Source organism: Kogia breviceps, chromosome 5, assembly GCF_026419965.1.
Source record: "Kogia breviceps isolate mKogBre1 chromosome 5, mKogBre1 haplotype 1, whole genome shotgun sequence".
NCBI lineage: Eukaryota > Metazoa > Chordata > Mammalia > Artiodactyla > Physeteridae > Kogia > Kogia breviceps.
Genome location: NC_081314.1, coordinates 28,462,074 through 28,478,544, shown reverse-complemented (window position 1 = coordinate 28,478,544; position 16,471 = coordinate 28,462,074). Strand labels below are relative to the sequence as shown.

At 35.8% G+C, this 16,471-nt stretch overlaps 1 protein-coding gene across 3 annotated transcripts in view; it reads left to right on the top strand.

Annotated features, from left to right (window-relative positions):
- ATP2C1 (ATPase secretory pathway Ca2+ transporting 1) overlaps positions 1-16,471 on the top strand; it is a 127,922-nt gene that overhangs the window by 56,244 nt on the left and 55,207 nt on the right. For all 3 annotated transcript variants that reach the window (XM_067033794.1, XM_059065473.2, XM_059065472.2), the window contains 6 exons: positions 5,762-5,872; positions 7,324-7,440; positions 9,778-9,867; positions 11,871-11,906; positions 14,925-14,986; positions 15,549-15,657. In XM_067033794.1, coding sequence (XP_066889895.1) covers positions 5,762-5,872; positions 7,324-7,440; positions 9,778-9,867; positions 11,871-11,906; positions 14,925-14,986; positions 15,549-15,657 — 525 coding nt within the window. The remainder of the gene's footprint in view (positions 1-5,761; positions 5,873-7,323; positions 7,441-9,777; positions 9,868-11,870; positions 11,907-14,924; positions 14,987-15,548; positions 15,658-16,471) is intronic.

The window sequence follows — 16,471 nt, the reverse complement described above, 5'->3', positions numbered from 1 at the left end:
TCACCCCAGACCTAATAATTCACACTCTCTAGGATGGGGCCTGGACACTTGGATTAAAACAGAAACAGAAGACCCCTGTCTTAGTCTGCTCTGACTGCCATCATAGACTGGGTGGCTTAAACAACAGACATTTATTGCTCATTGTTCTGGAGTCTGGGGAGTTGAAGATCAGGGTGCTGGTGAGGGTCCTCTCTGGGCTTGCAGCTGGTTATCTTTTTGTTGTGTCCTCACATGGTGGGAGCGGGGCAGGGTGGGGGTCGGGGGGGAGAGTCTGCCTGCCTTCCCCACTCATGCACATGCAGGCTCTCTCTGGTGTTTGTTTTAAGGGCCCTGATTCTATCATGAGGGTTCCACCCTTATAACCTAATTACCCTCCCAGAGGCCCCATGTCTGAATACCATTACATTGGGGGGTTAGGATTTCAACTTGTGAATAGAGAGGAACACAATTCAGTCTGTAGCAACCCCCATGTAATTCTGATTTGTATCAGAATTGGAAATTGATGGATAATGGTGCTTAGTACTCAAAAATATGAGTGAAACACCTGGGAATCCTGGTAAAATGGAAATATGCGTTCAGTAGGTCTGTTATGGGGCCTATGTACATAGGACCCGTATTTGACTGAACTATAACATCCTAAAGATCTGAAAGTTTCTGCAGTTTTTAAATGCATCCAATTAAAAACTTATAGCTTGTCTTACTGTCTGGGTATATCTGAGTCATTTAGTAGAGGTAGAGGTACATAATAAAACAGTTCTTTCATTTTAGCCAGATTGGCTTACTTACATACAAATTAAATTTCTATTGCTGTGACTTTTAGTAGTGTTCACCTCTTGTTTGGAATAGTTCCTTGGCATATCTTAGCTATTCTCTGCTGTCCGTTCTTCATGGCTTAGCTCAGGGAAGTTTCCCCTGAGACCTGAATCTGTGGACAGTGAACTTCTAAATAACTTGTGAAAGACATATTATCTCTTAAAGTGGTTTATTTCCGGTGGTTAAGATGGTTACCTTCAACTTCTGCATTACTAAATCACTCAAAGATTGTTTTTAAGCTGGAATGTTTGCATAATAATATGTAATAGCTGCCAAACTTTTCCATAGTGGTTGCACCTTTTAACAGTTCACCAACAGCATATGAGGGTTCCAGTTTTCTCTGCATTCTCTCCAACACTTCTTATTGGCAGTCTTTTTAAGTTTAGCCATCCTAGTGGGTGTGAGGTATTATCTCATTGTGGTTTTAATATGTATTTGCCTCATGACTAATGATGTTGAGGAGCTTCTCTTGTGCTTATTGCTCATTTGTATATCTTCTTTGTAGGAATATATGTTCAAATCTTTTACTCATTTTTAATTGGGTTATTGGTCCTTTTTTCTTTTATTGTTGAATTGTAGGAGTTTATATATTGTAGATATAAGCCCCTTATCACATAAATGACTTGCAGATATTTTTTCCCATTCTGTGGGTTATCTTTTTAACTTTCTTGATGGTGTCCTTTGCAGCACAAAATTTTAAAGTTTTGATGATGTGCAATCTTTTTCTTTTGTTTCTTGTACTTTTGGCATTATGTCTAGGATGCCATGGTCAAGAAGACTTAAGCCCATGTCTTCTAAGAGTTTTATAGTTTCAGCTCTTACGTTTAGGTATTTGATCCATTTTGAATTATTTTTATATATGGTGTGAGGGAGGGGTATAGCTTTAATTGTTTTTGTGTGGTTATCCAGTTGTCTCAGTGCCATTTGTTGAAAAGAGTCTCCAAGTATTCTTTACCAGGGTGAATAGTGTTACTATTTAGCATATAAGACAAGCTAGAAATCTAGTTCATCATCATGTCCTGTTATTTTTACCTCTACTTTACTATTTCTGCACCTCATCACCCTGTCCAAGCTACACTTAGCTGTTGTTTAGACTTATGTAATAGGTTCCAGACTGGTCGTATTCTCACCACTCTTACTCTCCACTCCTTTTATTTTCCAACTTGTAGCCTTTATTTATTATTATTATTTTTCAGACCACAGTTCAGGGTCTTCCTTTTGCTCTTAAGATCAATATAGAAATTCTACAGTATGGCCCATAGGACCCTGTAGGATCCCCACCCACTTCTTTAGCCTGTTTTTGCTTTGTATGTTTTCTTGATTTCTTCAATCCAGATACTTCTCAGAGGAGTGTTTCAATATGCTCCCTCCACCATAGCTACCAACGTGCCTGCATCCTACTTGTGTTACTCTGCCTTCCCATCTGTAACTGAATGAACTGTCCATCCATTTATCTAAGGCCAGCCCTAGTCGAAATTGGCCAGATTCCACCCCTCTCATTTAGTCCAGAACATCGCTTTATCAGTTGGTCTGTCTCTCTTCTGTGTTGTCAGTTATCATTCTAATCAACATACAAACATGATGTTATTTCTTCCATCTTAAAAAAAACCCCAACTCTTGACCCTACATTTCATTCTGTCTATAATCACATTTCCCTGCTTCTCTTTTGCATCACAATGGGAATTACTTATACTTGGCTGTCTCTTCTCTCCTGCTGTTTCCACTGAACCCACTCCTGATTTTTGGGTCCCACTATACTACACTGAACTCACTTATTTATCTCCTTGTCACCAAGTCCTGTGGTCAGTTCTCAGTTCTTATCTTAATTTTTCAGTAACATTTGGCCCAGCCCATTACACTGTCCTTGAAATACTTGCTTCTCTCTTGGTTCTCCTTTTACCTCACTGGTTGCTCCTTCTTGGTCTTTTCTCTTGGTCACTGCTCATCTTGGATTTCTGTCTGTTGGGAGGATGCCCTAGGGTCAGCCTGCAGATCTCTTCCCTTTCTTCTGTGCTGGTGTGTATGTTTATCCTCAGATTTAATACCATTTATATGCTCATGACGACATGTGCTTGCTTCAGCCTGGACCTCTCCTAGGTGCACACGTACTCACCTTCCTCCTAGACATTTCTACCTAGATGTCTAATAGCTGGTTCCCTTGCTTCTTTCAGGTCTCTGCCCAAATGTCACCTTACTGGAGGTGCCCACCAGCCCCCACCATATAAAATGAAGTAACTCCTCCCTTGCTTATCCTTCTTTTCTTAATTGTTTTCTAGAACGTTTATCGTGTATTATTTATGGTCTTTTGCTTCCTATTGGTATGTAGCTTCATGAGGATAGAGTTCTTACCTGTTTGGTCACTTTTGTGTCCCCAGTACCAAGAATAATTAGCATCGATTATGTGTCAAAGGACTTGAGTGAGTGAGTGGATGAATGCTGGCCATCTTCAGTGCTTCACTCTCGCCGTGCTCCCCCTTCCTCACATGTTCAGTTCCTTCTGTTCTTCCATCCCCTCCCTCAGGCAGCTTCTTGCCTCTCACTTCCATAAGCATCACTTCCTCATCAGAACTTTCCTGTCCTGATTGTAGTCTCTGATTGCAAGCGCCCTTAGCCCTGAACTCCTTCATAGTAGTGATCATGTCAGTTTCCATTCATTTGTGCTGTTCTTTGTTAATACCTGTCTTCTGTTTCCCTCCAGTTGCCTTCCCCTTATTTTACTCTCTGTTAAATTCTAAGGGCCTAGCACAGAGTCAGATTCTCAATAAATGGCAGGTGTTTGTTAAAAGAGTAAATGAATGAACAAATTAAAGTATTATGATTTATATAACTAACAACCAATCTGAGTTGGTAAATCTCTGTAACATTTGCTTAAAAAGAAAATAGGATTAAAATTTAATGATTTCATAATTTTACATTGATATAGAGTCTAGTAAGCATAAATACAGTTAACATCACTCCCTTTGGCCAAGAATTTACTGGGCTGTGGCCTCCTTCTGTTGTGGAAACCGGTCCTTATCGTGGATGGCCATCCAGCCTCTGCCACCACCCACAGCATCTGGCACTCTTCATTCTAAGTCCTGAAATTGGTCTGCTGTAAACTCACCCTTTGTGTTTGGGGTTGCCCTCTTGCCCTTCATATATGTAGAGAGTTATCTTATCCTTTATTAAATGAAATATAGTCTCACTTCCCTCTGTTGAGATTTTTGAGCTCTTTTGGGCCCATGTAATGCTCCTGAGGGATTTTATGTAAGTAAAGTGTGTTCCACCATAAACCCTATTTATATACCAACTACCAAAGGGTAACTTTTAAAAAAGACTTTTGTGAGTAAGGCTCTTGTACTGGAGGTGGCAGTTTCCATTATATTAATGATATGTTTAATAGAAGTATGTCTAATAGAAGAATTACTGCAAATCTAGCTTTTCTAACCTTAATAATTTATTGAGCTCATTATATTATTGAGTATGTTCGTATAAATATTAAATAGTTTTGGGAGAAAATATTTCAGTGTTTATTACTAGTGGGTCAAATGTAATCCTCAAACAAGTTTAGGCACTATCCTCATATTATATATGAAGAAACTGATGTACGTGAATCTTAGAAATAAAAGATTTTCTTGATCTCATTGTCACTGCAGGCAGTGTAAACATATTTGATCCTTCTTAATGATCTCAGAAGATAAAATAACCATGTCAAGAAAGGTAATCTGTTTCCAATTTCCTCAGAATTTGGGGTCACTAGTATCTTCTCATTAAAAGAAAAATACTTTATGCTCTTTTCTTTAAAATACTTAAATATTTAATAATGCCTTTGTAATAGATGAAATTAGAAAATGTGTATATGATTGTTCCAGAACTTAGACGCATTGGGAAATTTTTTTTTTCTATAGCTATTTACTGTTTTTTTGGACTAAGTACAAAACTTTTTTTTTAAAAATAGATACAGGTCTGTATAATAATACTTTAATAATAATAGAAACTTAAATTATTATTTTTTGACCTTCTTTGTTGTCTTAAAGAAGTGCTGCCTCAGAAACAATTTTTAGGGAAATATTTTATCCTAAATATGTTGATTATCCAAGGTTGAAAACATTTCACCTGAGAGCTTAAAGATTTGTATCTTGGCAATAAGATGATCACTTCACTTTCAGTATTGTTTAAATCAGTGGATGTGTGGCAGCTGAAATGTTTTCTTCTCTAAAGTTTCAGCGTGGAGATTTTGTCTCCCTTTCTCATACTTTTTCAAAACTTTTTGTCTATAAAGATTCAAGTCTGGATTGGGGATTTATTTCTAGAAGTGTGTTAAACACTTTTCTCTAGATATTTGCTTATGAAGCTGCATCAAGTAGGTGCCATGGTTACCATCATGTTTGTGACTCACTGCCTGTTCACAGCCCCTTCACTCACCTGTGTGTCCTCTGCTTGTCTGGTTTCTCTGCTTTCTGTTTCCCCTCGTTTGAGAATGGGTTTGTAAGTCTGATGTTCTGTCATGGTGCTTCAGTAGAGTAGCCTGGTGTCCTTTCTGGATAGTTAAGAAATGAGCTGGTCAACAAGAGTAGTTAAAATGGAGCAAGCTTAGCTGTTCCTTGTCCCTTGTGTTAAACATAATGAGTTTAGAGGATTATGAGTCCATGTAATCATTGGGATCTGCTAGACCGGACGTCTGTTTTACTTTTAACTCATCACACTCGTATAGAAATAGCATCTTTTTTTTATGTGAAAATTATTTTGTGTTCTAGCTAGCACTGGTGACTTAATTTTTGAAATGTGCTTTCTGGAATAACACATGTTTAGTATAAAATTATCTTAATAGGACTGGATACTCATTATTAGATTAGTTTTCTAACTGTGAAAAAAAGGTTTCTGGGAACGTTTGAATTTTCATTTATTCTAGACCGCATTAGAATTGTTTAGTATATTCAAATATTTTTCCTTTGGTTTTATTTCCTAGGTTGCACGTTTTCAAAAAATTCCTAATGCTGAAAATGAGACAATGATTCCTGTACTGACATCAAAAAAAGCAAGTGAATTACCAGTCAGTGAAGTTGCAAGCATTCTCCAAGTAAGTGCCTGGTGGGGAGGAAGGGAGTGGATAGTAGAATGAGTCACTTAGACTCTGTAGATAAGTGCTATCTGGTAGAATTTTCTGTAATCACAGAAATATTCTGTTCTGCACTGTCTAGTGCAGTAGCCGCTAGTTAAACATGACAATTGAGGATTTAAAGTACAGATAGTTTAGGGGAGGAACTGAAATTAATTTAATTTAGTTTTTATTCATTGAAATTTAAATAGGTGCATGAGGCTAGTGGTTACCTGATTGGACGGTGCAGCTCTAGATCATTAGTATTGCTAGGGACTGTTTGTGCTGTGTGAGGATTAGTTGGATTAGGAAAATAATTTAATTATTAACATAAGTAGAGTTAGGAGTTTATCTTTTTTTAATGTGTTTTCTAATGTAAAAGCTAAGTACAAGTTCAGAACTGCAAATAAACTTTGCTTATGTAATTTAATCTCTTCCTAGTTTTAAAAAGCACAATCTAATGAAACATGAGGAAAAGAATACTTAAAATTCTCCCTTCAGAATTCACATATTTTAACAGTGGCATTAAAAACATTGGGTATCCTTTTCTTGAGGTTTTTTTTGGGAGGCGAGTTGTATTTATACTCTGTTTTAAAACCACTTACTCTAAATATATTTGTGTCGCAAGACTCTATTAGTGAATTCTATTATAAAGCTTTTGGCCAGAGAAACTTAATTATTTTAGAGATGCAAGTAATTTATTCTTTAATGGTAGTTAAAATAATAAATCATGAGAGGCAGTGACTGAAGAACATAGGTGGTGTTCATAGGGCATAAAATGTCCCAAGAACCAGTTCATGTTAACTTCATTATTTTGAGTAATTTTAGGAACCACAGATTTTCTGCTTGGAATAAATATACAGTCCAAGAACAAAAGGTAACACCAATCTCAGAATTTTGATAGGCTCAGAGAACAAGAAAGATGCATGATCTTTTAGAGAAACTAATTTTAGAAAACAACAAGACAACAGTGAAAATGAAGAAAACTAGTTAAAATGTACTGTTATTTTGCTTTCTGTACATCCTGACTGGTTTGTGTTATTTCTCTTTCTCCAAAGAAAATCATAATTTTTTTGTTTATTAAACTCTATCTTGTTGCTTACATTAAAAATTTTTATTGAGGTATGATTTATATAAAATACGGTATACTCATATTAAATGTACAGTTTGCATTTTGACAGATGTAACCATCACCACAATTAAGATGTAGAAAATTTTTATCACTCTGTAAAGCTTCCACATGTTTTTTGCAGCTAATCCCTCCCAGTGCTCTGGCCCCAGGCAACCAGTGATATGCTTTCTGTCCCCATAGATTAGTTTTGACTGTCATAGAAGTTCCTGTAAGTGTGATCATACATATGTACTTTTTTTGTGTTTTCTTTTTCTTTTCTCTGCTAATATTCTCAATGACTTTTATGGGTAAAATCTCATAGGCTGATCTTCAGAATGGTCTAAACAAATGTGAAGTAAGTCATCGGAGAGCCTTCCATGGCTGGAATGAGTTTGATATCAGTGAAGATGAGCCACTATGGAAGAAGTATATTTCTCAGGTGAGATATTTTTATTTTCTCCTGCTGTGTAACTTACATGTATTTTTGTAAATGTAGTTGTTTACTTTTGTGAAGTTATTTATGGAGAAAGGAAATAATTTTTTAAAATGTTTTTTACCTAAATTTTTTCATTTGTTAGAGTTTATTGTTACATTGGAATTTCTATGATTTTAGTGTGCAAATCTTTAAGGACATAATTACATGGAGGTGATACTGTTAACAGTAGTTTCCTTTGCAGGTGTCTTAACTTAAATATTTTTTATTATAGAAATGCTAATTTTTTTTAAAGTAATATGGCTAGCTTAGAAAATTAGTAGAAGTTAGGTCATTTGACTGCCCGGGTACAAGTTCCACCTTTATTTCTTACTAGCTGTGTGCTCTTTATTATCCTCTGAGCCTTATCTATAAAATGGGGATAATGATCTTAGGAGATAGTAAGCTATCAATAGATGACAGCTATTTTTAATTATATTTTATTAACGTCCTAATCTTTTCAGAAAGATTTACTGTAGGATTTTCTTATCTTTATGACAACTATATTAGTGAAAAGCTGAAAAACTCCTATGGCCAGTTTTCAAGTAGTAGGATTAGTTTGCCAAACAAATAAATTCTTTTTAGTGAAGAAACTTTCTAATACCTTCTAACCTGCAGGTTCTTTTTTAAAAAAAATCTTTAACTTTTCTAAAGGGCCTTGCCTGTTAATGAACCAAAATTTATCAGTTTTAACTTATTTAAATGGATTTGTCTAAAGTAGAAAAACTGAATTTTTAGAGAAGAACCTTGCATCTGTCTTGTTTTTATTGGAATATTTTTTATATGTATATTTGTATTCTCACATTTACCACATTTCCACATTACCTAAAACTTCAGAAGTTTACTCTGGATTTATAAATTACAGTGATTCGACTTATCACTAGGCAATATGATTTTTAATGTTTTGCTTTCTTGATCCTGTTTCAAAGCTAGAGTACCTGCATCATGAGATTGCTGTGAGAATGAAATGAAATAGTGCCTGTAATGTAGTTAGTGCAAGCAATAATTAACAGTAAATATCAATTGTTAATTATAAAGCACTGGATGACTCCTCACTCCTCTACAGAGAACACTGAATTTGTTGTTCTGCAAACATTTGGAGCCTGCCATCTATCGGGTGGTTTCCCTAGTACCACGGCACAGCTGTTTTAGGGTGAAATAAAATGATCACGGGCCTTGCTCTCAAAGTGTGGTGATAGCACCTAATGTTTGAGGGGTTTGTAGTTTACACAGTGATTTAATATACATTCTTGGTTAATCCTTACCACAGTTTTTGGTACAAGGTAGGGAAGCACCCCCAAGGGCTTAAAAAATTAAGGTCACACAAAATTGGAGCTAGATTCAAACCCACGTACTCTGGCTCAGTTTGTGTGTAGTTTGTCAACCCTGAACCACATTGCAGTTGTACTTTTATTTTCCTGGAGCAGTGATTTTCAATCCTCTGTGCATTAGAATCACTTGGGGAGTGCTTTAAAAATGCTGAAGCCTGGGCCCTATGCCCAGAGATTCTGATTTGATTGCTCTGGTGTGAACCTGGGCATTTGTTGGAAACTCTTCACGTGATTCTGATGTGAAGCAGGGTTGCAACCACTGTGCCAAGGAATGGAGCCATAAAGGGAGTGGGAGGTGGTGGCGTCTAACTTCAGAGTTATGATATCCAGGGGCTGAGGCTCTCTGCTGGGATGGATTCTTTGCAAAGTTACTTTGCAACTTTGACGGCGATTGGCACCGTTTCATCAGAGGAAGGCACTCTGGCAGCAGAGCTCTGACGTTTATCTAGGATGTCCAACTGAAAGAATTTGGGGTGGCTCTGGTGCTTGGTCATTTAAGAGCTGCCTGATTGAGTTGGTGCTGTGGTTTGTTTCTTTAGATACTTTTGTCTCTGCTAGCTAGATGTCAGGAAAACCAGTGTTGGGAAAATCTTCAGCTTCTTCTGTGGTGAGGATCTTACTGTCTGCTCTTAGCTGTACTGCCCCTCCCCTGGTGGGGGGTGGTTATTCCTGTGGTGGGTGGGTCAACCACAGAATTGTAATCTATACCCATTTACTTATAGTATAGGAATGCTGAGCAATGTTTGGAATTTATAAATCTTTAGCTTAAAAGTTATTTTCCATTCTAGTCCGGGTAGAAATTCAGAACAGCTTATAGTATACTAAAAATTCATGTGTATTATAAGGAATTGGTAAATTCTTAGTTCTAAGTAATAATGCCCTGATAGTTTTTTTTTTAGGCTTGTGCTGTGCTGGTACACGACTGTCTTTCATACAAAACTGTTGAATTGCTGTTTTTTTTTTTCACTTTCAGTTTAAAAATCCCCTTATTATGCTGCTTCTGGCTTCTGCAGTCATCAGTGTTTTAATGCATCAGTTTGATGATGCTGTCAGTATCACTGTGGTAAGAAAAAATATATATTTTAAAAAATTGTTAATCATATAAATAGGATTGGCTTTTATTTTAGAAAATGAATTGAGACATACCTTAATGCGTCTTCAGGTTTTTTTGTTAAAATCCAAATTCTGGTTTTAGTTGCAGTGATCTCAAGTAATGTTCAAGGGTCTGTGATTGGCACCCTAGAATTATTTTACAATCCGATAATTTCACAGATATGAAATATTTTATAATAATTTTCCAGTTAAATATTTTACTTTTCAATTGAGAATACGTTTGAGTAATCGTGAATGAAGCCTGACATTTTAAAAATTAAAAGTATTTTTTAACAGTGTACTATGTATTTTATTCTTTCCAGTTAGGTTATTCTGGCTTTCATCGTTTTTTTTTTTTTTTTCTTGCCCTTCTGTTTCATTGTAGTATAAAAAAATTTATAGTAAGTATAAGCATTGATTAAAGCAAGTGTGTTAGGCTTAAGGACACAGTGGAAATGAATGTAGAGCTGTGATTCACCAGCTCTTTCTTGTGGACTCCTAGGAGTCTCTGAGATTCTTTTAAGGGAGCATATGAGGTCAGAACTACTTTCATAAAACGAAAAACATGGTTTGTCTTTTTGCTATAGACATTTCCATCAGTGGTGCAAAAGTGATGGCGGGTAAAACTGTTAGAGCTTTGGCTTGAATTAAAATAATGGCAACAAACTGTCTAGTAGTCATTGTTTTCTTTCACTGTTTCTCCTAGCAGTGTTTTTGATAAAACAGTAAAAATTAATTTTATTAAGTCTTGATCTTTAAGTATATACCTTTTTAATGTTCTGTGTGATGAAATGGGAAGTACGCATTGAACTATGATGGTTGTCTCAAGGAAAGGCTGTGTGCTGAGCTGAACTAGTCTTTTACTTGAAAGAATGACAGGTAGACAAACTATGGTTATTAAGACTTGGATAACAGGCATACTTTTTTTGATAGTGAGTGACATAAGCCTATCACTACAAGAAAAACAACTGACAGAATTTGTTGCCAATGGTAAAACTCAAGCTTTCAGTGATAATTTGAATTTTGCAAAAATTTTATGCATTATTTTATGCTGGACAGCTTCCCAGTATTTAAGACTTTATTCTAATGAGATCAGTAGTGATTTTAGTGAATGTGATTTTGTTTTTAACTATTATGAAATGTGCCAACACTTGAAAGATTTGAATAACCAAGTGAATCAATCTTTTCTAAATGACCAGTGCATGATGATACAAAATATTTGGTGACAAAAGAGCCATTCAACATGCAAAAGAGAAATAGGTTTTAACATAACAGATTATGAAGAGTTCATTGATATAGTTTTAGGTTCTATATTGCAAATTACTTTTAAAGTAACAGTTGTCTAATTTTGGTGTAGTAGCTAAGAGTAATATCCACAATCATCTGAAAAGACTTTTAAAATACTCCTCCCTTTTTCAACAATATCTGAATGAGGCTGAATTTTGTTCATATACTTCAGCCTAATCAACATATATCAATAGATTGAATGCAGAAGCAGATACAAGAATCTGGCTTTGTATTAAAGCAGACATTAAAGATAGAAAAATTGAAAACACTGCCACTTTTCCCACAATTTTGGGGGAGGAATATATTTTTCATAAAAAATGTTGTATGTGTTAACACATAATGGGCTGGCTTTTTTTAGATAAGTAGAAATTAAAACTGAGTGATTGAAAAAGTATTTAATATGGTAAATATCAATAGCTGGAAGTCACATAACAAAAACTGGTCATCCGTTTGTAAGAGCATAAAGGGATCCTGAGAGCAAAGAGTTTGAGAAGCCTTCCTGGGGAGGCAGGTCCCTGTCAGCTGTCCATTTTTCCCCACAGGCCTCAAGGTGGAGTTGTGATTCCTTCCCTGGCTGTTTTGTGCTTAGTGTCTGGTGTCTTGGGGCTGCAGATAGAGTCAGAAAAATAAGATATGATTAACAGTTATTACAATGTCTTATTTAAAAAGGTTGTTTGTTTTGTTTAGGCAATACTTATCGTCGTTACAGTCGCCTTTGTTCAGGTGAGTAAGTACCCTATTTTGACAACAGAAAAATGGTATTTTAGTTAATTGTTTAAAAAAATTAAGGTGACTTTTGTTAAAATGTATAGTTAATGGGTATGTTGGTCAGAACAATTTATTCTTTGTTTTTGAAATAATTTCAAAAACAGTAACTCTCCAAGGAAGTTTGTGGAACCAACTTGACTGCTTTGGTTTAGACAGTGGCATCTAGTTTTTTATTTGATGATGTTAAAGATAACTGAAGCAGATGGAAACAAAAAGTACAGTAATAGAAATAAAATCCAGCAGTAGGCTTTTAAATTTTTTCCAGTTAAAAAATTGGGCCAGAGTTCAAATTCCTCATTCCTCCATGGAAGGGCTGTTCTGATCTGGATTGAACTCCCTGTTCAGCATAGACATTGAAACAGTAAAGAAAATATATGAAAAGGAACCCCCTTTAAAAAATTAATGTGAATAATGTGGAGATAATGTCTGGATTTCTGTTGACAAGTATAGATATAAATAAAAACGTGGGCTTTTATGTTTATTTAAATATCTGATAACTTCTTCAGGTTTTAGAACAGTGTTGGCAGGTGTCATTTGATTAGCTAAAAGTTTTAAAGCATGGTTAATAAGACTAGAAGAATTATTCTAGTTTAGGGAAAAATTAATTTGTCATTTGAAATTCTTGTTAATTTGAATTGTAAGACTATATTTTAAGTGGCTGTGGTTATTTTCACATCTATGATTTATTCCTTGGGTATTTCCTGTCATCATCCAGTTTTCCTGTGGTAATCTCTAATTTAGTAATTTGTTTTATAGTCACCGAGTGTAGAAAAGCCAGTTTTAATCAGATTATCTGCAGCAAGTTTGTGAGTTGCATTAGTACACCATCAGGGATCCTGTATCTAGGGAATCCTTTTGCTTAGAACAGATAAAAATTGCCTTAGGGCAGGTGGCGGACTTAGTTTAGCAGAGGTTATTCCAGGCTGAGCCTCATTGGACACAGCTATTCATTTGGTCATGTGGGTGGTACAACGCACTGGACCAGTAACTGGAACCCTTTTGCATCTTTAGTAATGCTACTTATGTATGGAGTGGCTTGCTTCAGAAGTATTCTTACAGTATTATCACTTTGTATGGAAGACGTTAGTAGCTTGGTAATACCCCTACTCTCAGAAAAAATCCCACAAAATTTCTATTTTAACATACTCAGTGTGGACTTTTACACAAAGATAGTGTGTTACACGCCTTAAATGTAGTGGCTGAAACCATCTGCCAAATAAACATCTTTATGATAGGTTCATTTGATAGGTTCATTATTTATATTTGTGTTTTTACTTGTGTTTTAGGAGGAGAATGCTTTTTATAGTCTTTTATTATTTACATCAGCCTTCCCCCCTTTTTAATCTCAATTTCCCATCCTCATTGTACACTCTTGCTAATTAGCTAAAAATAGCTAATTGTTTTGTATAGTCATATAGTGATGCCACCTTACAATAAATTTAAAATTTAACTTTTAGGTGTTCATTTGAGATGGCTGTCAAGTTTGTGTTGAAGGATCATTCTGATATAGAGGTATCTTTGTAGTTGTAGGGAGTAAAGGCTAAGAAGTGTGAAGAGGGAGGTAAAGATTGGGGAGCATCTATGTCATTTATTAGTAGGATCTAGGAGTAGTGAGTGTTTTCTAGCCTTTTATGGAATTTTTGGGTAAAACTTCCAAATTCCTTAATATCCTTGGTATGATTGGGGGAGGGGTGTCTATAATTTTTTTTAATTGAAGTACAGTTGAGATGCAGTATTGTTTCAGGTGCACTATACAGTGATTTGATATTTGCATGCCTTATGAAATGATCACCATAAGCCTAGTAACTGTCTGTCCTGATACAGAATTATTGTAATGTTCCTTATGCTGTATATTACACTGGGTGTCTTGTGATTTTTATATTTACAGATTTACCTTACTCTCACATTTGTTCCTCTTGCCTAAGTAGTAAAGACAGATTTAGTTCTAAGTTATTCATATACAGCTTTGCATTTTCTATTTGAAAATGTTTGTGATGGGTATGCCGTTTTGATTAGTGCTAGCACTGCAGTCATTTCAAAACACCCCCCGACTTTCACTCCCACTACTCTCCCTACCCCTTCTTCTCCCTTTTTAACCTTAGATCAAAAGATTGGTGTACTTAGTGCAGACATGTGACAAAAATAGCAATGATGTTGTGTGAAGCAAGACATCCCACATTACTGAGGTGAAGGATGTCTCTGACTCTCAGCTGTGATTGTATGGTTGGAAGAAGGCTGGAGCCTCACTGAGTTAGGGCCCCTGAGAATTTCCCCTTCCAGGTAATTCAGTCATGGGAAAGGTGTCTGTCAGGGTAGGGCAGCCACATCTCTCTCCTTGCCCACACAGATTTGTTTCACAAACCTTTATAGTTGCCTTGGGCTTGAATCCTCAAAGCCAGTGTTGTTTGCAGTTAATTGTCTTTGACTTTCTTGGTCATTAAACACTAAAAGTAAAGTTATCTTAATTATAAGGCTCAATGATCTTAACTTTTAATGACTGAAAACTCTATACTCTTTGGACACACTAATCAGTTTTCTTCACTTTCTTATAAGTAACTTGACCTTAGGTTTGCACACTGAATATTGAAATATAAAATTGAGGGACTCCCCTGGTGGCCCAGTGGTTAAGACTCGCACTTGCAATGCAGGGGACATGGGTTCGATCCCTGGTTGGGGAACTAAGATCCCACATACTGCATGGTGCGGCACTCCCCCCCCAAATAAATATAAATATATATGTATAAAAAATTGAGAATACTTAATTATCAAAAATTGGTCACTATAATTTAACATAAGGGACAAGCTTTTATGGGTAGGAATATAAATGCAAATAAAGAAGAAGATAAAAATTGGGAGAAATGCTAAAATAATGATTGGGGTCAATATTTAGTTAGGTTTAACATAGTATATGTTCTTAAGAATGTACATATTTGTATTTCTTTATAAATATTTTTTCTTAATTTTTTTTAATAGGAATATCGTTCAGAAAAATCTCTTGAAGAACTGAGTAAACTTATGCCACCAGAATGCCATTGGTATGATCCTTGTTTCTGATATGTATTTCTACTCTTAAAAGTAGAAATTAAATGTGACTAGTACAGTGTACATTGTGGCCCAATATTTGTTTAAACATAAGGTAGAAACCATTAATCTAACATGAGAAATTCATGCCCTATTCAGTATATCAAGTTGTACTATTAAAACTTTCATTACTTCTAATTTTGAGATTCTTGAGACATGGATTTATTTAACAGATACTTTCTGTGTGTGACTATGTGCCAAGCACTGTTGTGGGTGCAGTGATATATAATCAGACGTTGGTGATTGAGAAAGTTGCTACAGTTTTCACATTTTACATTTGAGCAACTGGATAGCTTTTCCAGTGCTTTGTTGTTTTTTTTTAAATTCATCTTAGCATCTTAATTACCAAGAGCACAAGAGTAAGTCTTTTCTTGGTTTCTGTATTTGACTTATCTCCTTAGAAGTGGTGATAATGCAATATATTTTCCCTCAGGCAAGCCCACTGGAAGGAATTTCTTAAAATAAGTGGCCTGGCTTGCTTTCTTCCGCCGTGGTTGTTTCTGTTTCATGTTACAGTGTGCGTGAAGGAAAATTGGAACATACACTTGCGCGAGACTTGGTTCCAGGTGATACAGTTTGCCTTTCTGTTGGGGACAGAGTTCCTGCTGACTTGCGCTTGTTTGAGGTGAGTTTGATGTCTTAGTCTGTTTGAGCAGCTGTAACAAAATAACACATAAATATACTTCTCACAGTCCCGGTGGCTGGAAGTCCAGGATCAAGGCACCAGCATGGTCACATACTGGTGAGGACCCTTTTTCTGGTTCATAGCTGGTACCTTCTTGCTATGTCCTCACATGGTGGAAGGGGCTAGAGAATATATCCAGACAAAACTCTTAATTCAAAAAGTTACATGCACCTCTGTGTTCATAGCAGCACTATTCACAATAGCCAAGACATAGAAACAACCTAAATGTCCACTGACAGAGGAATGGCTAAAGAAGATGTGGTACATATATACAATGGAATATTACTCAGCCATAAAGAGAATGAAATAATGCCATTTGCAGCAGTGGACCTAGAGATTATCATGCTAAGTGAGTAAGTCAGAAAGAAAAAGACAAATATCATATGATATCACTTATATGTGGAATCTAAAATAGGACACAAATGAACTTATCTACAAAACAGAAACAGAGTCACAGACATAGAGAAAAGGCTTGTGGTTGCCAAGGTAGTGGGGGGTGGGGGAGGGATGGACTGGGAGTTTGGGGTTAGAAGACACAAACTATTATATATAGAATGGATAAACAACAGGGTCCTACTGTATAGCACAGAGAACTATATTCAGTATCCTGTAATAAACTATAATGGAAAACGATATGGAAAAATAATGTATATATATGTATAACTGAATCACTTTGTTGTACAGCAGAAATTAACACAACATTGTAAATCAGCTATACTTCAATAAAAATAAAAAAATTAAAGAATAGTAACAG